Source organism: Rhinoderma darwinii, chromosome 2, assembly GCF_050947455.1.
Source record: "Rhinoderma darwinii isolate aRhiDar2 chromosome 2, aRhiDar2.hap1, whole genome shotgun sequence".
Classification (NCBI taxonomy): Eukaryota; Metazoa; Chordata; class Amphibia; order Anura; family Rhinodermatidae; genus Rhinoderma; species Rhinoderma darwinii.
In genome coordinates, this window is record NC_134688.1 from 409,922,329 (window position 1) to 409,947,507 (window position 25,179).

The 25,179-nt window shown below is 41.3% G+C and overlaps 1 protein-coding gene across 2 annotated transcripts in view; it reads left to right on the top strand.

Moving 5' to 3' along the window:
* RILP (Rab interacting lysosomal protein) overlaps positions 1 to 25,179 on the top strand; it is a 52,856-nt gene that overhangs the window by 25,753 nt on the left and 1,924 nt on the right. For both annotated transcript variants that reach the window (XM_075850807.1, XM_075850808.1), the window contains exons 2-7: positions 9,056 to 9,179; positions 14,147 to 14,268; positions 21,184 to 21,378; positions 22,685 to 22,848; positions 24,012 to 24,134; positions 24,772 to 24,852. In XM_075850807.1, the coding sequence (XP_075706922.1) occupies positions 9,056 to 9,179; positions 14,147 to 14,268; positions 21,184 to 21,378; positions 22,685 to 22,848; positions 24,012 to 24,134; positions 24,772 to 24,852 (809 nt within the window). The remainder of the gene's footprint in view (positions 1 to 9,055; positions 9,180 to 14,146; positions 14,269 to 21,183; positions 21,379 to 22,684; positions 22,849 to 24,011; positions 24,135 to 24,771; positions 24,853 to 25,179) is intronic.

Here is a 25,179-nt window from a genome sequence, read left to right on the forward strand (position 1 = left end):
TTCTCAAACAGCGCAGTTTGTGAACTGTTCGCATGCTGCTGTGTAGTGTAAATGTATAGTGAGCGGAGAAATGGCACCATTGGAAATAACCGACGTGGAAACTGCGCAGCACCACGTGCCATTGATGTGAGAGGTGAACATCGGCTACGATGGTGCACGAGGGCAAAACGACACGGTACAGTGGAGCAGCTCACCGTGAAAATCAACCAGGGGGCTACCAGACGTGTGTCTAAAACAACAGTTCAGCGAACCCTACTGCGTATGGGGCTCCGAAGCAGACGGATAGTCACTGCTCCTATGCAAAAAAGGCTTCAATTTGCACGGCAGTATCAGAATTGGACCACCAATGATTGGCAAAGGGTTTCCTTCTCCGATGAGTCACGTTTTCTTTATCGAACGGATGGACGTTGGCGTCTCAGGCGAGAAATGTCAGAGAACAAACTCCCTGCAACCATTTCTGGAAGAACCCAAGCTGGTGGCGGCAGCGTTCTGGTCTGGGGAATTTTTTCATGGCACTCTTTGCCCACTCATCCATGTCGGAGGTACTTTGAACCAATTTGGGTATGAATCCATTGATGCAGATCACATCCACCCATACATGCTGTTTGTCTTCCTGGGGCAGATGGAATCTTCCAGCAAGACAATGGGACATGTCACACGGCTAGAAATGTCTGACAGTGGTTGGAAGAGCACGACCAAGACTTCCAAGTCCTTCCCTGGCCCCATAATTCACCAGACTTGAGTCCAATTGAGCATTTGTAGGACCACCTCGATTGTCTTGTTCGCTCTATGAATCCTCCAGCAAATGTGGGATGCGCTGCAGTCAGCATGGCTCCAGATACCGGAGACAACCTACCAGCACCTTATTGTCACTCCCAGCCGGTCTAGCTGTTGTCCGTGCTGCACACGGCGGTTACTCTGGATATTAGCTGGTGGTCATAATAACGTGACTTGACTGTGTGTTTTCGCCCGATGTTTGTCTTCTTGCATAATGTTTCCTAGTACTCTGGTTTCTTCCCAAAATCCATAAACATTCTGGGTGGTCGGCTGAGGCAACGTATTACGTTAGTGTATCAGTGCTGTATCTTGTAACAAGCCGTGCACCTGTGTGTCTGACATGACCAGAACAGATTTATCTTCTGGAAGTAAACCGTGAATGCTCCTATTAATTGACAGCAAGCAGAGATCTTGAAAGTGGTGAGGAATTGATACAGAAAGTATATTTGAGAATTGTATAACTTCATTATACAATGAAAAGGCTGGCATTTCTCTTAATGCAGTCTGCCCCAAGAAGAAATTAATAAACCATGGGCTTGTTAATACAACTGTTAGGTTTTCCTTATGTCATATCACACTTATTTACAGGATTTCTATACGGTCAACATCTCTAGATGTCGTCAAAATTTCTGAAAACATTTTGGCATGGCGCTTGTCTATGCGGCAGATCTGGTTCTCTCATGAGTAGATGCTTTTGCAGTAATGTTCATATTTTTGGTGTTCCCTGTTTGACCCTTCCAAAGGGTGTCTGGTTGGAAAGAATTAGTCCTCCCCCTCCCCCGCAAGTCTTAATTTTAGTCATCACAGTTTACTGTTCTTTATTTTTCTTCCTTTTTATTGCAGTTTCGCTTTCCTTTCCCCGGTTTATCTACATGGGCAGCCAAGTGTTCTAATGTCAGACAATCTCTTTATTGACTTGGAAGTCAGACGTGTCATATTGGTGGGCTTCCAGCAGTTGGGACCCTACAAGTGGCTAGAACAAATGGAGCCAGCTCCCCATTGAAATTAGTATGAATTAAAGAAACTGATCAGCAAGAGCTGTTTTCTGTAGCCCCTATTGGTTTCAATGGCGAGAGAGCCTCACAAATGCGCAGCATGGACCTGGTTGTCCTTTACATGGGGTCCCAACCGCTGGACCCATCAATATGACTACAAAGATACGTCTGTTATGTTATTAAAGAGACCCAGCTTCTTTTGGAGTCTTGGGTGATGTCACTTGCACCCCAATATTTTATTACTTGGGACAGTAGCTACTCTTTTTGTCTATTCTAATAATCTTTATATAGCGCCAACGTATTCCACAGCACTTTACCATTCAGAGGGCTCATGTACAGACACGGAATTGCAGGCCCCATAATAATAACAACCATATATTATAATCTTATATCTGCAATAAAGAAATGCACAAGCCAGTATTATGGTGAAATTTTGCCGCAGTGTTTATTATGGGTAAGTGATACATTCAGTTTGGCAATCTATATCAACACCAATATTGTAAAACCATCAATAATCTAACCATTTTATTAAATACCGTCCATAAATTCAGCCAAATCACAATTCCACCCCCCCCCCCTGTAAAAAAAGAATGGGTGGGAGTGCCACAATTCCACTTGTCCCCCGTCCTATACAGAAAGGGGGCCCCCTAACAGTGACAAAACTAATAAATCAAACAAGAGGAGTGGGGGCCCTGCTCACCAGAGCTTACAATCTATTATACAAATATATCCTGGTAGTGTACTGATCTGCCCAGTATAAATTTCTCTATATCCATTATATATACCCTGCAAGACAGCGCACATGACTAAGATGTTATGCCTGTATAAGGCCTTATTCAGACAAGCGTAAAACTCGTCCATGTGCTGTGCGTGGAAATCACTCACATCACATGGACCCATTGATTTCAATGGGGCTATTCACACATGCAGGATTTTTCATGCAGCGAGAGTCCATTGCATGAAACTCTGCATGTCCTATATCGGTTCGTTTTCATGCACCTACGCGCCCATTGAAGTCAATGGGTGCATGAAAACCACACGCAGCACACGGATGCATGTCCGTGTGACTTGCGCATCATTTCCATTGGAAAAAAAAGGGCTTCGCGAGTGCGTGAAAAAACGCATGCCACTCGCAAAGCACAGATGCAATAACACAACGCACACTGACAGATTTACGCAGGTTTTTTACGCACATAAATCGGTCACGCTCGTGTGAATCTAGCCTAGGCGTCGAGAGGGGCGCTGTTTCAGGTAAATCAAAGTCTTGTGACTCTCAGATTAACATGACTTGGAACGCATATATTTTTTTGTAGTTGTTAATGGCTTCAGTGTGCAGTATTATAAAGTGATACTAAATACCACCCTGGTAAATATGTTAACCCTATCACTAACACTATCGCCCCGTGTGAATATGTCCCAATTGTAAACGGCTTCTCCTTTGTTTGACTGGTGCCCGTGTAGAGCCTGTTTTATTCTTCTATACGGGGATTTAACTTGTGCCTTCTGTTATCGAGATGTGGTTTCCTGAACTTGCTCTCTAGATATTTACATGTATAATACTTATCGGTTATGACCGTGGAGTTCGGGGAGGTTATTTGGTTTTCAATGACGTGGCTGTTTCTATATTTTTCTTTCCTACAATCCTGGCTTTAGCTCTCACTCGTGGTTTAGTTAATGTACGGTATTTTATTTGATAAAATCTGGCATTTCATGACATGTGGTTCAGAATAAATGCTGCGTTGAAAGCAAACAAAGAAACATTTTTTTTCCATTAGTTCTGCTTCATAATGTATTGATGAAGTGCATCTTCTTTTTTTTGTTTGTTTCCATACTTCTTCTTGAGGATAGCCATACAGGATATGAGCTTGATTCATCACGTGACCGGAAATGACTTCTATTCGATCCACCCCGTGTAAATAATCTCTTTACCATGGATTATCACGTGTATTCTGCCTCTGATTTTGTGAGATTGAAGATTGCTGGAATTCTTAATAAATTGTAAGAAAAAAAAAATTGGGCATGGATAAATCTTAGCCAGGTTTCCGAGCCATCTCCCAAAGTTAGAAACCAGCAATGACACCCTGTAGGGCCAGCTCCCCCCAACCGGTTAAGGAGTCAATGAGGATGTGCAAGCCTGGCTTTATATGTCATTGGGTTTTTGCACCCTAAATAAAGCTGCTGTTATTAATGGCCGTCTTACCAGTGTACCCCCTGCACTTCGTAGTAAAAATGACTGTGCCCACCACACCTCCTCCGTAGTCACAGCAGACTCTCCACCCAATAGTCACAGCAGGGCCCTACCTCATATTTGCCAATAGTCTCCGCACACACCATTGTTGTTATATGACCGCTACTGTGTGTCTTTGCTCATCTGTAAGCCGCTTCTGGAAAATGAATGGCTAGGAGCAAAACTCAAATTGTCTAATCACCATGGTGAGTGTGCTTTGTCCAGCCCTGATCAATCAAAAAAAAATAAAAATCTAATTCATATATGTATCTATCTTAACCCCTTAACGACCAAGGACGAAAATGAACGTCATAGTCGGCTGCTAGTTCCCGCACCATGACGTTCATTTTCGTCCGCATTTCAAACTGTCACTCTGTGTAACAGACCCGCGCTGACAGCTGTCCTAGACAGCTGAGACATCAGTCTTGCCGGACAGCGGACCATCGCCGCTGATTTCGGCAGTTAACCCCTTAAGTGCGGCGACGGATTGCCGTCGCCGCATTTAAGTGGTTTGAAGCACATCAGCAGCCCCCACGAAGTGATCGTGGGGGCTACCGATGCTTGTCACGGCAATCGGAGGTCAGATAATGACCTCCGGGTTGCCATGCACGGAAGCCTCGGAGGAACAGCCTCCGGCCGTTCCTCCTCTGCTTCCTGTCAGTGTGACAGTCACGTCACAATGACAGTTAGAGTACATTACACTACGTGTGTAGTGTAATGTACTCTAGCAGCGATCAAAGCTGCAAGACTAAGTGTCCCCTAGTGGGACAAGTGAAAAAAGTAATAAAAATGTTTTAAAAGTGTAAAAATAAAAGTTATAAGTTCTATAAACACAAAATGCTTTTTTTCCTATAATAAAACTTTTTATTATAGAAAAAAAATGAACACGTTAAAAAAGTACACATATTTGGTATCACCGCGTTCGTAACGAACCCAACTATAAATCTATAATGTTATTTTTCCCGCACGATGAACACCCCAAAAAAAAATCAATAAAAAACTACGACAGAATCGCAATAAAGAATAAAAAGTGATCAAAAAGTCGCATGTACCCGAAAATAGTACCAATAAAAACTTCTATCCGTCCCGCAAAAAACAAGCCCTTACACAGCTTTTTTGACTAAAAAATAAAAAAATTATGGCTCTCAGAATATGGCGACACAGAATTTTTCTTTTTTTATAAATAAGTCATTTTATTGTGCAAACGCTAAAAAAAAGGACCAAACCTATATACATCTGGTATCGCCGTAATCGTACCGACCCGCAGAATAAAGTAAAAATGTCACCTATAGCGCACGGTGAGCGCCGCAAAAAGAAAACCTAAAAAACGGTGTCAGAATTCCTGTTTTTTGCTCAGGATTGCAAAAAAATTGAATAAAAAGTGATCAAAAAAAATCGCATGTACCCCAAAATGGTACCAATGAAAACTACAGATTGTCCCGCAACAAATAAGCCCAAACACCGCTCTATTGATGGAAAAAGAAAAAAGTTATGGCTCTTGGAAAGCGGGGAGTGAAAATCTAAAATATGAAAGCAAAAAATGGATCAGTCCTGAAAGGGTTAACTCATTTCTAATGAAAAAACGTATGACAACATGTGGGGTATTTCCGTACTCGGGAGAAATTGCTTTATAAAAAAATGGTTGTTTTTTTCCTCCTTTATCCCTTGTGAAAATGAGAAAATGCAACATTTTAGTGGAAAAAATGTTGATATTAATTTTCGCGCCCTAATTATAATAAACTCTGCAAAAGACCCGTGGGGTGCAAATGCTCACTATATCCCTAGAAAAATTCCTTGAAGGTTTTTCCAAAATGGGGTCACTTTTGGTGGGTTTCCACTGTTTTGGTCCCTCCAGTGCATTGCAAATGCGACATTGCACTGAAAACCATTCCAGCAAAATCATAAATCCAAATGGCGCTCCTTCCCTTCTGAGCCCTGCTGTGGGTCCAAACAGCAGTTTATTACCACATATGGGGTATTGTCGTAATCGGGAGACATTGCTTTACAAATGTTGGGGTGCATTTTCTTCGTTATTCCTTGTAAATAATAAAAATTTCTATGTTTCAGAAAAAAAGTACATTTTAATTCTTAGAGACTAATTTCAATATATTTAGCGAAAAACCTGTGTGGTCAAAATGCTAACTATACCCCTAGATAAATACATTGAGGGGTCTAGTTTTCGAAATGGAGTCGTTTATGGGGAGTTTCTATCATTCTGGCAGCTCAAAGCTTCTCCAAATGTACAGTGGGGCCTAAAACATTTTCAAGCAAAATATGAGTCCTGAAAGCCTCCGGGTGTTCCCTTCCTTTGGGGCCCTGCCGTGTGTCCAAACAACGCATTAGGGCCATAATGTGGGTATTTTTGAAAACAGGAGAAAGAGGGTGATAGATTTTGGGGTGTGTTTCTTCATTTTCATGTTCGCTTTACAAAGAAATCGGTCTTCAAACAAATACTTTTATGAAAAAAGTGAAATTATTATTTTTTTCACCTGATATGCATTAAATTTAGCAAAGAACTGTGGGGTCAAAGTAATTACTATACCCCTAAATAAATACCTTATGGGGTCTAGTTTTCTAAATGGGGTCGTTTATGGGGAGTTTCTATCGTTCTGGCAGCTCAAAGCCTCTCCAAATATACAGTGGGGCCTAAAACATTTTCAAGCAAAATATGAGTCCTGAAAGCCTCCGGGTGCTCCCTTCCTTTTGGGTCCTGCCGTGTGTCCAGGCAGCGCATTAGGGCCACAATGTGGGTATTTTTGAAAACAGGATGATAGATTTTGTGGTGTGTTTCTTCATTCTCATGGTCGCTTTACAAAGAAATTGGTCTTCAAACTGATACTTTTATGAAAAAAAGTGAACTTATTTTTTTTTTCACCTGATATGCATTAAATTTAGCAAAAAACTGTGGGGTCAAAATACTTACTATACCCTTAGGTAAATACCTTAAGGGGTCTAGTTTTCTAAATGGGGTCATTTGTGGGGGTTTCCACCATTCTGACACCTATGAGCCTCTGAAAACCTGGCTTGGTGCAGGAAAACAAAATGTACTTCAAAATGAATAAAATTATTATTCAATTTGTAAGTCCTCTAAATTGCTGAAAATTTTATTTTTTCAAAAGTGCTGCCAAAATAGAGTAAAGAGATAGAAATATATATTTAATTAAAAAAATTGTACAGTATGTGTGTACATATGTGACATATTGCAGTTAAAAATAGGGGAAAATGGTAATTTTTACAAAATTTCTTCCATTTTTCTATTTTTTAATTTCCGCAAATCGTATCAGTCTACTTTTACCACTAAAATAAAGTACAACATGTGACGAAAAAACAATGTCAGAATTACTTGGATATTCAAAACTTTCACAGAGTTATTCTCTGATAAAGTCAGACATACCAGATTTGACAAATCTGGCTTGGTCATTAAGGTACAAACATGCCCGGTCATTAAGGGGTTAATTAATTGAGAACAGCCACCTAAGTGTCCCGTTTACATGTGAAGATAAATTGATTGTATCCGCGCTGGTTTCCTATCAAAAGACACGCGTTTTATATGTAACAATAATCGTATGTTTTCTTGTAGCTTCACTGGCTTTTGAGATCACTTTCTCTTTCCTCCTTTCGTTGTCTAACGGCTAGCAGACCCCTGTTTACACAAGGATATAAAACGCTGACAAATGATTATAGGCGTCATAAAATATTCAATCAACAACAAGGGAGCAATTTCTCACTAATTGTGCAATCGCTAAACAGAGTAATTTATGATTTATCGCCCTATTGCGGGTAAAATATTCTCTTATCTCATTTGCCTACGTTTTAACGATTAGGCCGTACGTTCCAACAACACGTAGTGTAATACATTGTCATCTGTATTCTTATCTTTATGAACATTCCAACGTCCCTATGGGTAGTCATATGATTCGCATCCTCATACAGGCTGCTTTCACTATAGGATAAACTAATATTTATGCTTTAGTGTTTTATAGTATGTTTTTAGGCTGTGTTTACCTGTAAAAAGGAAGCAATGACCGAACAGATCTATTATGATCCATTTTGTAACGGATCCAGTCAGATTCCATTGACTTTTATAATAGGACTTGCATTAAATAAAATATCGCAGCAGGCTATGCTAGTCTGGCCATAAAAAGTAGCGTAATTCTGTCTAATGGAAGTGTAAATATATCCAAAATGCTTATTATTCATATTTATTATTATGCAATGTTTTATGAAGTTGTGATTTTTCTTTTTATTTGCTATATTATCTTGTGAAAAATTCCTACCTAATAACAAATATATATATTTTTTTATTTTCTGATTTTTTTGTTCTATGAAAGTAATTTATGCCATCAACCTCCCCAATTTTATAGAACGATGTGGCCTCCGCACCAATTAAACGCAGCGGACACTTTTTTACATAGCACGGTGCTGCTCCTGATCCGCTGCTGTTCTGGTACCGCAAATGAGCTGAATTCACATGAAAGCGTCCCCTTAATTTTTCCCTTTAATTTTCACCGCAAATTTCAGAAAATAATGTTGCAAATTTACAATATATGGTTACAAGTTGCATGTGATTTCTATTGCTCCCTATGTAGAAAATAATAGATAAGTCTTGTATGCAACTTGTCACTTCACGTTATTTCACAAAAAAAAAAAGAACATTGAACCATTAACCAAAAATGCCACCTACTTAGAACCTAAAAGATATAATAAGCTTGGGTGTTCCAGTGACTTGGACATTAATATGGATTTCCTATGAATCACTTTTTTTTTTTTCTGCGTTCTTTACAGCTCTGATTGATCCTGCTCTTATTTGTACTCACCTGAAAAATTCTATACATCCTCAATGAGAATTTAGTTTTTTCTTAGATTGTCATCTTTGTTGCGGAATTTTCAGTGTACTGTAAATGTATTCACTATGTACATGAATATTACAGCATGTACACATCACGTCTATAATCACACGGCAGTATTCTGTCAATAAATGTTGTGAATGATCGGTTTATAGAACCTGTAAAATATTAAACTTTGGCGTTCCCTCTTGATTTGTATTTTTACATAGGATCTAGAGCAGAAGTTGCTTGAAGCGCAAAGAAAAGAACATGACCTTCAGAACCAGTTGTCCCAACTTACTGAAGAGAACCAGAATCTCTTGGTACAACTGACCGAGACAAAGTCCCAGGGAGGTAGGAGCGGTTTATCAGCTTTAAAATCTTTAATTGTACAATAAAATGCCAATTGCAATATATTTTATTAACATTTTAATAAAACAAAAAAAATGTATATGGCATGGGCTGGTATAAATGGGGCATGTCATATGTATTCAGTTCATGAAAGAAGAAGAAGGGAAAAAAAAGCAGATAAAAACATAAAAAAGGAAAGGTGGGCATGATCATTAGAAATGTAGGGACGGCTTAAAACTTATTTTTGGCACGTAGTTTTCAAGCTGCACTTTATCAACCCTTTCATTTGTCGACTGCGTTCCTTCTCTGTACAAACCGCATCCTTATCATTCCTTGTATTGTACAGGCTGTGCCATATTGAATAGTCCGTTTGTACCTCGATTTAAACTTTTTACTCTGACTTGACGAGCTGTATTCGTTGTTTTCTTCTGTTTGATAAAATTCAATAAAAAGATTTTAAAAGAAATGCAGGTACGGGAGAGGATTGGGGAGCATTTATATGGTCCGGAAGTGTGCGCAAAGACGGCAACCTCAAACATCGGCAATTTATTATATAATGTGTGCGTCATATTTTTTTTAATTTTTATTTTATTTTTTTTACCGCACGGCATGCTACCAGCCTATGTAAATACACCCTCAATAGTTAATGGACAAGGAGTACTAAAGTTATAAAGGGGAAGTTCTACAGTCCATTGCAGTGTTGGCCACAATACAGATCCATATATTAAAGATACCAGTTCTGTCAACAGCAACATGTTGACAGTTTCCATCAAAGAGAGAGATCTTCTTTATTTATTTATTTTTTAAACTCTGATTTTACATTTGCTGACTATTCACCTAATGATGGAACTAAAAGGGAATCGGAACTAAACACCCAAAACTTAAAGAGACTCTGTCACCATATTATAAGTGCCCGATCTCCTAGATAAGGAGATCGGCGCTATAATGTAGTTGACAGCAGTGCTTTTTTAAAAAAAAAATACGATCTATTTTTACCACTTTTATTTAGATTTATGCTAATGAGTTGCTTAATGCCCAAGTGGGCGTATTTTTACTTTGGTCCGCGTCATACACTCCCCTGTACAACGCCCACTTGGTCTAATCAGCCTCATGCACTCCTCTCCATTCATTTACACAGCGCATAGGGATCCTGTTAGATCCTTATGTGCTGTCTTATACTAACACATTAACAATACTGAAGTGTTTAGGCAGTGAATAGACATTCCACGGGGTGTCTATTCACAATCTCTGCACTTCGTTACTCTGTCTGTGGTAGTTACAGCCGAGGAAGCGTGATCTTGCGAGATTATGCGGTAAATGACAGGTTACAACGAGATCACGCTTCCTCGGCTGTAACTACCACAGACAGAGTAACGAAGTGCAGAGATTGCGAATAGACATCCCGTGGAATAAGACAGCACATAAGGATCTAGCAGGATCCCTATGCGCTGTGTAAATGAATGGAGAGGAGTGCATGATGCTGATTGGTCAGCGTCATACACTCCCCTGTACAACGCCCACTTGGTCTAAAGTAAAAACACGCCCACTTGGGCATTAAGCAACTCATTAGCATAAATCTAAAAACTCTAATAATGTGGTAAAAATCGTTTATTTAAATAAAAAGCACTGCTGTCACCTACATTATAGCGCCCATCTCCTTATGTAGGAGATAGGGCACTTATAATGTGGTGACAGAGCCTCTTTAACCTATTAAAGCATTCCTCTAAACCGTGAGTGGCCAAACTTTTTCAATATGGGATCTACTTTTTGTTTGAACCTAAGTGAGTAGATCCACTAGGGGACCAGGGACGGGCACATGTGGACACAGCAGCAATTTTTTTTTATTTTTGGCGCATGCCCCTTTTTCAGATTCTTCAGATCCCATTTTAGTAATAGCAGCCACCGTCCGTAAGGTCTCATGCACACGACCGTAGTGGTGTGCACGGTCTATGAGCGTGGCCAGCAAAATACGGCCGTAATAAGACATGTCCTATCTTTTTGCGGTCAGGCTCCTGGGCAATGCACGGACCGTGGAAACCACGGTCGCGTGCATGGGCCCATAGAAATGAATGAGACCGCAATTCACCCTCAAAAACACGTTCGTGTGCATGGGGCCTTACTGGACATGTTCAACAGCCATGTGTTCTTCATATATGCTGTTTTTACCCTGCTCTGTGCAAAATTGTGTATTTGCAGTCAGTAATGGAGTTCCATGTTGAAGGGTGGCAGGGTCCTGCAGCCATCCTGTCAGGCAGAACAGCACACATAAGTAAATCTGCCAGTGACTGACCTATCTTACATGCTGCCCTATTCCTAATCATGTACTAGTATACTTGAGCAAATTAGTGAAAATGAATTGTAACAGACAGTGGCGTAACTATAGGGGTCGCAAATGCAACTGGGCCCCGAAGCCAGGGGAGCCGCTGCCCCCCCGCATCACATCAATGAAAAGTTACTATGGTAACTGGGGCCTATGTAATAAACTATACGGGCCCCTGTTAATATAGTAACTGACAGTACTTACCCTCCTCTTTCCGAAGCGCAGCGGAGATCTTGACATCACAGCGCTGTGCGCAGCGCATGGCGTCACAACGCTATGTGCTGCGCACAACATCCCAACCCTGGATGGAGTCAGGACCTCTGCTGCGGCTGAAGAAGGGGGTGCGGCACTTGCACGAGCGCTACTTCCCCTTTATTCCAGTCACTTTTTCACACTGAATTGCCGACCTGGACGTGTCAGCGATTCACAGTATGAGTTAGTAAGGGAAATGAAGGGGAAGCAGCGCCCGTAAGAGCGCTGCACCCCCTTCAAAACAGCTGATTGTCGGGGGTCCCGGGGGGCAGACCCCGACCCATTAGCTATTGATGGCCTATCCTGAGGATAGACCACCAATGTTTAGGGACATGACAATCCCTTTAAGCTAACCTTGTGGTAGGCTTAGATACAGGGTCCAACAAACAGTATCACACATGCCCATGGGCCCTGTATCTAAGCCGCCTACCATATGTGTTGGGCTGTGTGCACATAAACATTGCCCTTCCATTGAGGGGTTCCGTAGGAGGTTTCCGCCGGGTATCTCATCAACGGAAAGGCAAACTGAAACCTCAGCTTCTGTTTACCTCAACATTGATCTCAATGCTAAAGGTTTCCGTTTGTCACCGTTGTGACAGGGTTCCGTTGTCCTTGACGGAAACCAATAGCGCAGTCGACTGCGCTATTGATTGTCAAAACAACAGTAATGTGAACAGGCCCTTACTAATGTATTTAGTTTTTTTTTTTTTTTTTTTTTTTTTACAGGTTCAGTTGTTGGACTACGTCGGATTCGCGGTCTACTTCGATGACGGCTTTTTTTTTATGATCGATAAAATGGTTAACGAGGGTTGTGTGGGGGTTTTTTATTTCAATAAACCTATTTTTTCTATGTCTTTGTATTTTTTTTAAATCTTATTGCTACCACCTTAGTAAAGGCTGCTGACTGACAGCGTCCATTACTAAGGCTGGGCTTAGTGTTAGCCGATGCAGAGGCTAACACTAACCCCCACTATTACCCTGGTATCCACCGCCACCAGGGGTGCCGGGAAGGGTCGGGTATGATACAGTATCCGACCATCTGTACTGAGGGGCGGGCACTGCAGCGGCCGCAGGCTGGTATTGGGCTGGGAAAGGCCAAAAACAGTGGCCCTTCCCACCCTGGTAATGCTAGGCTGCTGCTGCTGTGTTGTATCTCCCTGGCTATGAAAAATGGGGGGGACGGGACATCACGTCATTTAAAAAAAAAGAAAAAATAATTTGCAAGAACGATGTGGTGGTCCCCCATTTTCATAATCAGCCAGATACAACATAGCAGCAGCAGCCTAGCATTGCCAGGGTGGGAAGGGCCACTGTGTCTGGGCTTTCCCAGCCTAATAATACTAGCCTGTGGCCGCCCCAGTGCCGACCGTCACTACAGATGGTCAGGTGCTGGATCGTACCCGGCTCTTCCCGGCACCCCTGGAGGCGGTGGGTACCAGGGTAATAATGTGGGTTAGTGTTAGCCTATTCATGTCCAACATTAACCGCCTTAGTAATGGACGTTGTCAATCAGCCAGCGGCCATTACTAAGGCGGTAGTAATAAAGTTTAAAAAAAATACAGACACAGAAAAAAATATTTTATTGAAAGAAAAATCCGACACAAGACGATTGTTATCCATTTTATCTAAGTAGTCCTCGAATCCGAAGTAGTCAAACAACCGAACTTGTGAAAAAAACACACGCCTAAAAAAGCAAAACAATTATTATACTTGCCTTTCCTGTGTCCAGAGCTGGGCCCCATATATAAGCCTATGTGTGACACTGTCTGCTGAGCCACTGTATCTAATCCCAACATGTGCGATACTGTGCTGAGCTGCTGTATCTAATCCTATCCATAGCTATAGGGTCATAGTGCTATAGATATGCTGTCTCCTATTCACACATATATATATATATATATATATATATATATATGTGTACACATACAAATTCTTTTTTTTTTTTTTTTTTTTTTTTTTTTTTGGGGTGGGGACACACATGCATTGGGGCTAATTCCCCATACGCGTTAACACCTTAGTGACGCCCCTGGCTGCTAGTGCTGCGTCGTTGGGTCACTTAGGAGACCCAGTGATGCAGCTGAAACCTGCGGGCCTTCGGCCATGAGAAGTTTAGGGGAGGGGGCAAAAAGAACCTTTGCATCGGGGCCCATTAGCCTTTAGCTACGCCCCTGGTAACCGATCAGGATACTTGATAATTGGTGAGTGGCATCATATCTTCTACGCTTGACTTTGCACTTGTACGATAAACTGTTTGTGACTGCAATGTAGAAGCTATGAACTTACTGACTGGTGTACATTTCTAGGATGATGGGATCTATATGCAGCATTACATTTTTTGTCCTTGTGAATATTAGAATTTTTAGAGAAGTAGACTAACCGTATATTTTCCCTTATTAAGAATGCGCAGCAAGGGAAGAGCGAGATCTGATGTTGAAGTTGAAAGTAGTTGTGGACAGACAGAGGGATGAAATGCGATCCTTGACACATGAGATCCAGCAAAAGAACAGGGACTCTGAAGCGGTAAGAGCCAAATTAAGACTTCAGTCTAAGATTGCTCAGCTTCCCATTATTGATCATTTTGTGGGTGTTCTCCTTTATGGGAATGCCAGCCCTATAGCTAATTATCTTCAATCTGCACATTAGCTTTGTAGTGACATGCCCACACGATGAATCCGTGACATAAGTCATTGTGGAACGCATTCATCTTCCTAATAAACACACAAGCTTGTTTGCCATAAGATATACTTGTTTATAAAATCCATAATACGCTGTGACTTTTAGGGTTAGGCTAATTGCAAGTCAGTCCGGCCGGCCGGCTTTAGACATTCGTAATATATGGTGGGGATGGGGTAAAATGTGAGACTAATGGAGAAGAATATGGATGTAATTGTGGATCATAGACCAAGCAACAGCCTACAATGCCAGTGAGCTGCACTAAGGCCAGCAGAAGGATGTAAAAGGGGCATAGAACCAGCAATAATCTTACCCCTTTACAGCATTAGTGCGGTCTCATGAATATTTGTATTCTGATGTCCTGGAGTTAGGACAACAACATTGATATGGCGTCGTTGAAAACCGGAGGAAGACTTGGGGTATGTTCACATGGCACAAATTTGAAACTCGGAAATTGCCGCATATTGACCAGTGAATCTGTATGCATATTAGCCCCACTGTATTTCAATGGAACTAATTTGCAATTTGTAACCGCTTCAGGGCCAGGCTAGTTTTGAGCTGTCAGGACCAGACAATTAGCCATTATTAGCACGCATTAGTTAAACAGCTGTACGATTTTGTCGTAGATTTTGCAGCCTTTTTTTTTTTTTTTTTTTTTTATATACATCTTTTTTTGCTATTTTAGAATTTTCATTCTTGGGGTATGTTCATACACTTTGCAAAAAAAAACCTCAAATATGGAGCTGTTTACAAGGGAAAACAGCTCCTGATTTTCAGCCGTGTTTTTTTATTTTTTTTGGCAAACGGCTCAAGAAGTGACATGCACTTCTTTTTTTACGCGCCATTTTTTCAAAACTGTTGCGTGAAAAACGCCCCGTCGGAACAGAACGCTGTTTTTCCCATTGAAATAAATTGGCAGATGTTTGGAGGCATTCTGCTTCCGATTTTTTTTCGGGACGTTTACGGCCTGAAAAAAGGCAGAAAATAGCCCGTGTGAACGCACCCTTAGGGTATGTGCACAGGTAGTGTTTTCAGGCGTATTTCGGCGCATTTACGACTTGAACAATGCCTGAAAAAAACGGAAGCAGAACGCCTACAAACGTCTGCCTATTGATTTCAATGGGAAATACGGTGTTATGTTCCGACAGGGCGTTTTTTTACGCCTCATTTTTAAAAAAACGGCGCGTAAAAAAGATGCCCGCGAAAAAGAAGTGCATGTCACTTCTTGAGCCGTTTTTCATTGACTATAGAAAAACAACTCCAAAAACAGCCGTAAAAAAACGCGAGTGGCTTAAAAAATGTCTGAAAATCAAGAGCTGGTTTCTCTTGAAAACAGCTCCGTATTTTCAGACGTTTTTGATTTTGTGTGTGCACATACCCTTACAGTTTGAAAATAATTGAAAAGTAAAAGCTTAATTTTTTACAGCAAATTTTTTTTCTGATTTATAATTTTACCCTAAAATAGAACTTTTATTTGTGATCGTCATTGTCTACTCTTAATTTTGATATATTACACTATTTTAGGGCAATTGGGTCCGGGCTAGTGCTAAGACAATGAAGGCGTGGGGAATGTTTTGTGGTTTTTTTTTGAGTGGGTACTTCATGTGTATTTATTTTGTGTTTTGTGTTTTTTGTTTTTACACCTTGGTTTTTCCACGGTTACTGGGGGCTGCTGTGTTTGCAGGGGAAACCAGCCCTCTTATAATGACTATTGTCACTAATAGGTCTGTGCTGGATCTGGTTAGACCCAGCAGCAGCCTCTCACTAACTGCATCCTGGCGATCATGTCACTAGTCACCAAGCTAGTGAGGTGCTGCCTCTATTCTATACACGGCGCTCATTAAAGAGGCTCTGTCACCAGATTTTGCAGCCCCTATCTGCTATTGCAGCAGATAGGCGCTGCAATGTAGATTACAGTAACGTTTTTATTTTTAAAAAACGAGCATTTTTGGCCAAGTTATGACCATTTTTGTAGTTATGCAAATGAGGCTTGCAAAAGTCCAAGTGGGTGTGTTTAAAAGTAAAAGTCCAAGTGGGCGTGTATTATGTGCGTACATCGGGGCGTTTTTAATACTTTCACTAGCTGGGCGCTCTGATGAGAAGTATCATCCACTTCTCTTCACAACGCCCAGCTTCTGCCAGTGCAGACACAGCCGTGTTCTCGAGAGATCACGCTGTGACGTCACTCACAGGTCCTGCATCGTGTCAGACGAGCGAGGACACATCGGCACCAGAGGCTACAGTTGATTCTGCAGCAGCATCAGCGTTTGCAGGTAAATCAATGTAGCTACTTACCTGCTAACGCCGATGCTGCTGCAGAATCAACTGAAGCCTCTGGTGCCGGTGTCCTCGCTCGTCTGACAGGATGCAGGACCTGTGAGTGACGTCACAGCGTGATCTCTGGAGAACACGGCTGTGTCTGCACTGCCAGAAGCTGGGCGTTCTGAAGAGAAGTGGATGATACTTCTCATCAGAACGCCCAGCTAGTGAAAGTATTAAAAACGCCCCGATGTACGCACATAATACACGCCCACTTGGACTTTTACTTTTAAACACACCCACTTGGACTTTTGCAAGCCTCATTTGCATAACTACAAAAATGGTCATAACTTGGCCAAAAATGCTCGTTTTTTAAAAATAACGTTACTGTAATCTACATTGCAGCGCCGATCTGCTGCAATAGCAGATAGGGGTTGCAAAATCTGGTGACAGAGCCTCTTTAAGCGCTGTGTACAAGAGATCAGAGAAGACTGAAGCAGTGAAAGCTGCTTCTATCTCCTCTTCAGGGTCCCCGGCAGTAGCCACTGACTGCTGGGCACCCGACATTCAGCTGCCCGATCGGGCTGCAAACCTGTGCCGTAGCCGTAGATACACTATGGCGCAGGTTTCAAGGACCTCGACCGCTGGCTATACATATATATATATATATATATCTCACACTCACACTCCTCGGTCGGTTAAGAAACGTGCTGCAGATTTTAAAATCCACAGCACGTTCACCGTTCCACGCAGATATTTTCCTGGTCGTATGAATGGAGCATAAAATACTTAATACCCCTGAGTTACAGGCAGAATGCGAATGTATTTTTGACCGCATCCTGGCAGAATCTTGAACGTGTGAACATGGGATATTCAATGGTCCTTACAAAATATATGATCTCCCTTGGCCGAGGGTCACGTGGTTGCACTCAAATTGAGATAAAATTGTGAGATTGCAAGCCGCCGGAGTAAAGCTCTTCACATTTTCGTCAGGGCTCGTTGCAGTAGCCTTCAATGCAGATTCTGTCATTTCTGCTGGACAAAATAGTGCAGTCTGCAGCGCTTTATAAAGTCAACAGGTTTCGTTTAGCACTGTCGGTTCCCATCATGCGACTGATCTGGTGCTTCTGTTTTTCTCGGTGTGACTGAGCAGAATAACCGAAAACAAAACGCAGATGTAAACCCAGCCTGAAACGGTGTGCTGCCATGTAGCCCTAGCTTTGGTGGCTGGAGGAAAAAAGCTGCAATCTCCAACTGCAAGATATGGATCAATTTAGGCCCTGTTCACACAGAGGTTTTTTTTACGTGGAAACTGCACCAAAAAACAGTAGAAACCGCCTCCCACTGATTAAAAAAAAAAAAGAAAAAGCGACATGACCTATGTTGAGGTCATCTACTTAGATGTCTTATTTTGCTTTCTTGCTCTGCGTCATATGCTGTTATCGGACTCCTGCCTTAGAGCAGTTCACACAGTTTCTTCTGATGGAAGTTTTTTTTTTCTTCCCTTCTTTTTTGTGCTATACACTAGTGGTTTCCTATTGTCCTCCTACACTACTGGAGGTATACAGTTGTCCGATTTGTAGTCTACTTTTTATCTATATGTAATCTGTATTGTCAAATAAAATTTATTTTTCTATGCCCTTGGCAAATTATATTCTAATAGTACATGACTCCTTATTCTCTGTGTTTTTCTAATGTATTTTGGAGTTTCTATTCTGACATTGGGGAGGTCTAAATCCGGACTTGCTGGTGACCTAGCCCATATAGTAATTTTCCCTGTGAGACATATGTTTATACTAAGGAGCTAACACTGGAGAACCCAACACTTCCATGACAACACAGACCAGTGGTTATGATAAGAACTGTTATGCTTCATTTCTCCTGTGGTAGCGCTGTAGATGTATCGAGCACTATCTGCTGGGTTTCACCCACAGATTACAGCGGATTACTGAGGTTCCCTTCAGTGAGACACCTTGTGATCAGTTTATGATTTAAAGGTTGCATCTAACAAAAAGGGAATTTCCATAGCAGAAAACCCCTTTTAACTGCAGTAGTAAAATAAAAAAATCCCATGGAACAGCATAAAATCCCAAGTAAACAGAAGTCCTTTAAGGGGTTGTCGATTTTGTTACATTTTTTTTACATATGCCTGCAAATATCCTGAAATAAAAAAAATTATATTCCTTCACCCGCCTATCCAGCACTGACGTGCCAGCTGTCCTCTGAGTGTTTGTTTAAGTGTGGGCAGCATGTGACCGCTGCAGCCAATCGGAGGGCTCCGCAGTCATGTGGTATTTTTCTGGCATGAACGCTTAGCGATGGGCGCCTTGATGCCAGGAATGCGACACGTCACCGCTGAGCCCTCGGATTGGCTGCAGTGGCCACGTGACCCGCATGTAAACAAACCCCAGAAGGAAAGCCGGCACTGGGTGAAAGAATAGATGAGTGCTGATTTTTATTTATTGACTTATTTATTTTTTCGGGACGTTTGCAGTGGCAAAAAAATTAACCAGGATATCCCCTTTAATTTTTCCTTCTGTGACTTTTAAGATCTGTGTTTATCTGTTTCTATCAGTTCCTAGGACAACTAATGTGAACGTTGTAATAACGGCTATATTGGTTATAACCCAGCTTTCCCACACTGCTAACCTGCAGATATTCTTAGTTTTGCGTGGTGTTTTATAAGTAGGCAGATTTGCCATTCAGGAGTAAAATGACAAACTGTATGTTAAATGTTTACTATCTGGGGTTCATGGCGGCCAAAAAAAGCCACAAGCGGGAACTCTGTTTTTGGACTGGGCACATCTTCTATAGTTAGGCGGCAGTAAAACTAATCCTGTAGCCCTTTAAATAGTGTATGTGCTGGTCGGACAGGGTGACATAGCCACGTGCTCCTCCATTAGAGATGCTGTACCAGTGCTTCAACACAGGGAGCTATCTATAGTCATCCGGCACTATTTTTGACCCTCTGTGCTGCTTTTTTTTTTTTTTTAAGTTTGTTGTTGTACTTGCAATATTTGTATCTCAAACAGAACCTGTCGCCTGATTTATTTTTCTTTTTAGTTTATTATTTTTTTTTATGTCTCTGTCTGTCTATCTGTCTGTCTCAATAAATTAGGCAGCACTCCAGCAAAAAAAGAAGTGTTTATTCACCCATCAGTATGCAACGTTTCAGCCCCAAAACATGGACCTTTCGCAAGGTCTATCATATCTATCGCCTCCCAACATTGCAGTTTCGTAAAGAGGGACAACTGAAGCAGCGTGTGTAGCAAATTTTTCCCCCGGTTAAGCCATGACTCTAATCCTGCCCACACACACATGGTTCAGCCCACACAGTACAATGCTCCCATAAAACACCCTACACGGTATAATGCTCCTATAGCTGACTGCTCCTGCTCCCTCACTCCGGGCACACAACACTGTTGCACCGAGCGACGTACTCACGCTGGGCGCAGGCAGCTGACGAGCCAGGTCACTCAATGAAATTTTATTGCCTTGTTTTATGGGACATTAAGGTGATTAGCTGGAAGGAGCGTTGTCACCATGACTCCTAAACAAATGACACGTGAATATGGGAAAACCCCAATTCACTGTTGTACGTGTTATGGCATGAACTCTGGTTTTCCTTGTTTTATTTACTTTTAAATATAATAATTTTTTTTATTCTGATTTATTTTTAGAAGTGTTTTGACATGTTTAACCTTTTTACGACCGGGGTGTTTTGGGCCTTGATGCCCAGAGCAAAATTTCACCTTTTGCAACACTGCATTCTTCGGCTACATTCACACGAGTGTATCAGATTCACGCGTGTGAATCTGGTCCGTGTGTGTTGTGTTATGCATCAGTGTGCTTTGCGAGTGGAATGCGTTTTTTACACACTCGCGAAGCACATCATTTATTTTTATTTTTTCAATGGAATTGATGCACAAATCACGCACAGCAGACGGATGTGCATCAGTGTGCTGTGTGTGATTTTCACACGCCCATTGACTTCAGTGAAAAACGTACCAATATAGGACATGCAGTGAGTTTCACGCAACTGGCACACGCTGCGTGAAAACTTCTGCATGTGTGAATGGCCCCATTGAAATCCATGGGTCAGTGTGCTGTGCGTGATTTTTACGCTCGTCTGAGCCCTAAAGGTAAATTTTGTTTTCTAAATTTTGGTGTTTTTTTTTTTTGTCTATATTCTTGAATTGTTTAAAATTTAGAGCTGGTGTATTTTATTTTGTAGGTCTTATTTAGGAATTTTGTTTTTAAGGTAATTTTGATTAATCAAAGAAATATTTTATCCCAAAAATTGGTGATTAATCTTTTGTTTTTTTTTGGGTAGTATACATTCTGTGCGGGTTCGGAAAGTTGTGCACTTTTCATTTGTGGGGGGAGGGAATTTTAGCTATTTATTATTTTTTATTTTTTTTTCCCATTTTATTGTAAGCTGAAAATATTCTCCTTATGGCTACTGTATAGTAACTGTCAACACTGTATATCTGACTCTTACAGCTACAGGAACAGTTGAACCGTTTCATGAATATGAATGAAGACTTGCGGCGTAAAGTGGCGGTTGTCCATGCTCAACTTAAAAGCTCCCTGCAGAGGAAAACTGACCTGGAGAATCTACTTCAAGAAAGACAGAAGGAGATAGATTCCATGTTACAGAGGTTCCATGTGGCCCAAGTGGTCACTGATAAAAATATGGTATGTGGTGGTGCCAAGCAAATGTCCGTCATATACTACAGGGTGTACTTGAAAATTTTGTTGGTAAATTTACTTTATAATGAGTTTGTCGTTACAATAACGTGGATGTTGAGCTTTCTCTGAAACCTATCCGACTCTATGGAGATCTGTGAGCTGAGGACCCTGCGTTCACTAGAATAAAGGAGGCTGTGGTGCTTTACCAAGTGCGTTGCCTGTTCAACTTCCAGTATTTTGGGGATTTCCATAGCTCTGAGTTTGGCTGACTGCGCTCGTAATGCATTTAATTGGACTGTAATTTACTTACAAAGTTACACAAAGGTTCATGATAGAGCATCACAGACACATCATTTGAGTGATTGTTGGGGGCCTCCGCACACGGACCCCCATTGATGATATCTTTTGACATGTCAGATGATAAACAAAGGTGTATATACCCTTGTTCTGGGCAGCAAAGCTTTTTACGTGCCCATTTCCCTCACCCGTCAAGAGTCATGCACTAAAACGAATATTTCCTATTTGGAGCTCGTGTCCTGTTTATGCACTTCACCAATAAATCCACATTCTGATGACTCCGTGTATAATAAACTATTCTGATCACACAAGCGATCACATCATTCTAGCAATATTTTTTTTTCCCTTCAATGTAGCCATATGTGGGCTTGATTTATGTGGGACAAGATGCCGTTTTCATTGGTACCATTTTGGGGTATATGGGATTTATTGATTAGATTTTATTATATTCGAAGGTAACTTTGATCCTGGCCATTAGAGCAGGAGCCTGGCTGTCATTAGACAGAAGAGCACCTGCTCTAGCCCACACTGGATACCCATGCGCAAGACTTAGACTAAACTGATTTAAAAAAAGCCGTGGGCTAGCCTATGGCCATCCGTGACATTCATGAAAAGGCGTGGTCATTAATGGGTTAATTTGCTAGGACATGAGAACCGATTAGATCTAAATACTTCTCTAGTGCCATATACTGGTCAGTAAGAAAAATGTAACGTGAAATAAATGTGCGTACAAATGAATAGAATACATAATATATTTAATTTTTTCATAGATGATCCTCCAACAGAATTAGTAGCCAAAAGATTTATTTTTTATATATATAATAAATAAATATAAATAGAGATATATATATATATCTATATCTCAGATTTACAAAAATATATCTTGTATATATTTTTCGGAGAAAAAACCCAATATATTTTAACCAGTTTGTGTGTGTTTTATGGTACTTTTATTCCCTCTTCTGTTCTTCTCCGTATATCTCGGCCTGTATTTACGTCATGTAATATGTTTCAGAATACATCTGAATGCCAGTCTCTGGAACAGGATGGAAATGACAAACCACCACCATCAAACCCACTATGTTTCACCAAGGAAGATGTGAAGCATATTTTACAGGAGAGGAATGAGCTGAAGACTAACCTGTTCCTGGTAAATGAGGAGTTGCAATATTATCACAGGTATTTTTTTTCCCAGTAACTTTATAATATATCTGTATTAAGAATAGTCAAGAAAAGCTGTGCTGCATTTCTGGACCTGGTTTTACCTGTGCTCTGCGGGCTTACTCAGACAAACGTATAATACGTCCGTGCTACGCGCGTCGCACGGACCTATGTTAGCCTATGGGGCCGTTCAGACTGTCAGTGATTTTTACGCAGCATATGGCCGCTGCGTAAAACTCACGACATGTCCTATCTTTGGCCGTTTTTCGCGCATCACGCACCCATTGAAGTCAATGGGTGCGTGAAAACCGCGCACGGCACACACACGCACTCCCGTGTGCCGTGCGTGATGCGCTATACAGTAGTCAAAACTATGAATGAAAACAAAAGCACCACATGCTTTTCTACTTACAAACATAAAAACAGTGTCATCATGATGGCGGCTGCGTGAAAATCACTCAGCCACGCATCATATGGTGATGACACACGGAGCTTTTATGGAACTTTTGCGTGCACAAAACGCACACACTCGTGTGAATCCGGCCTGATGGATCAATCCCTTATCAAAATAAATAGGGCTTGTAGACTGTATCCCTAGTTTTGTTGTTTTAGAATCCGTCTTCTACAAGCCCAGTTGATGGTGATGTTCTTGTGCTGGAATGGCCAGAGGGACTGTTCACACCCAAACACCAGGCTTTTTTCCACAAAAAAGCCTCTCAGACAGAGGAGTAACTATAATGGTAGCAATCCCCATTAGGCCCAACATCTGGCGGCTCATATTCCACACAACCCATATGGTGGTGCAATGACTTTTTTAAATTCTACCTCCACTTTCAGGTAAAAACTATTCTAGTGCCGGAGTGTGCACTAAAACCTCTTTTCTTAATCGCTTGTAGTACTGATTTTGCTTCTAGCAGCAGCATGGACTGTGTAAAGTCTGGGCTACCGGCTGCTCATAACTCTTTAGTGGGAGACAGAGCGTCCTGCTCGTCTTCTTGGCTCTAATATCCAGAACAGCCGCCAGTACTATAGAATCCTATAGCGCTGGCGGTCGCTCAGGAGACCTGGAGACCAGCAGGACGCTATATAGTTATTGTCCTAATTATATAAATATACATTTTAAAAAAAAATGATGCATTTAAGGTCACTTGGTAACATGTATTTTGTTTTTTGTTACTAAGGGAGTTGCTGAATGATGAGAGGATCCCCAGCCTTTTGTTGTGTGGCATGAAATCTGCCATTAGGAAGCAGAAAAAGAAAATTAAAGCCAAAATGCTGGGAATTGTGGAATCTCCAACCAGCAGGTCAGCTATTGCTTTATATTCCTTCAATTCTGTCAGAAATACATTAGTTATAGCAGTGCTAGTGGCTATTTGTGGCAAAAAAAAAGGTGCAACATAGGCCGTAAATCTGGCGCAGCACTAATAGTAAATCTGTCCCATTGTGGTGTTCACATTCTCTATTTTGCGGACAAACTTAATACACAAATTCTGATAATCTGGCATCCTCAAGACTGCCAAAATTGCTGGATTATTGAAAATTCCATAATAATGGAAACAAAGAAACACACACACACACACACACACACACACACACACACACACACACACACACACACACACACACACACACGCGCGCGACGGGGTCATAAGTGTATAATGCCAAACGCACTCCGGTGTAGACCATATACAGAAGCCTACAGTATTTTGATGGGCCTAACAAGATTCCTATGTGAATTCAGGGCTTGCGTTCTTTGAAGTGTTGGTGCAGTAGAAATAAAATGGCTCCTCTAATCTTTATATAGGGAGCAGGAATTCTGGTTAGTTGTGTAGCTTTGTCTTTTAAAAGTTTTGGGTTTTTTGCGTATTTACCTTGTAAAGTTACTCTGATTTTCAGTTACGTTCTAATAATTCTAAATCTGTATGTTTCTGGTTGTTGCAGTGATGAGGAGAACACCTGGACACAGACCACAGGAACAGACTGTGTGGACGCCAAGCCGCCAGACTCCAAAATCAAGAGTTTGTAAGTTTCCTTCTCCTCACAATTCTGTCTAAAGATCAGTTCAACAGCAAATTTTCTTCAGACTGAAAAAAAATAAAAGCCTGCTGATGAGTGTTCAAGATGAACAACTGGTGAGAGTCCATGCTAGACTTGCAGAGCCAGTTAATATCGAAATAATGGCAGAGATTCTTAGTCTAGCCGTTCAGTACTGGTTGGAGCAAGTTTACGGTTTGTCGCTTCCTTACACCGCACATCGGTACTGAGGCGGAGCAGAGTTCTCCTAACTTATGTTGAGGACTAGCACCCCAATACATAGTTAATGGTTGTAAAGTTTGGTCAATTAAAAAT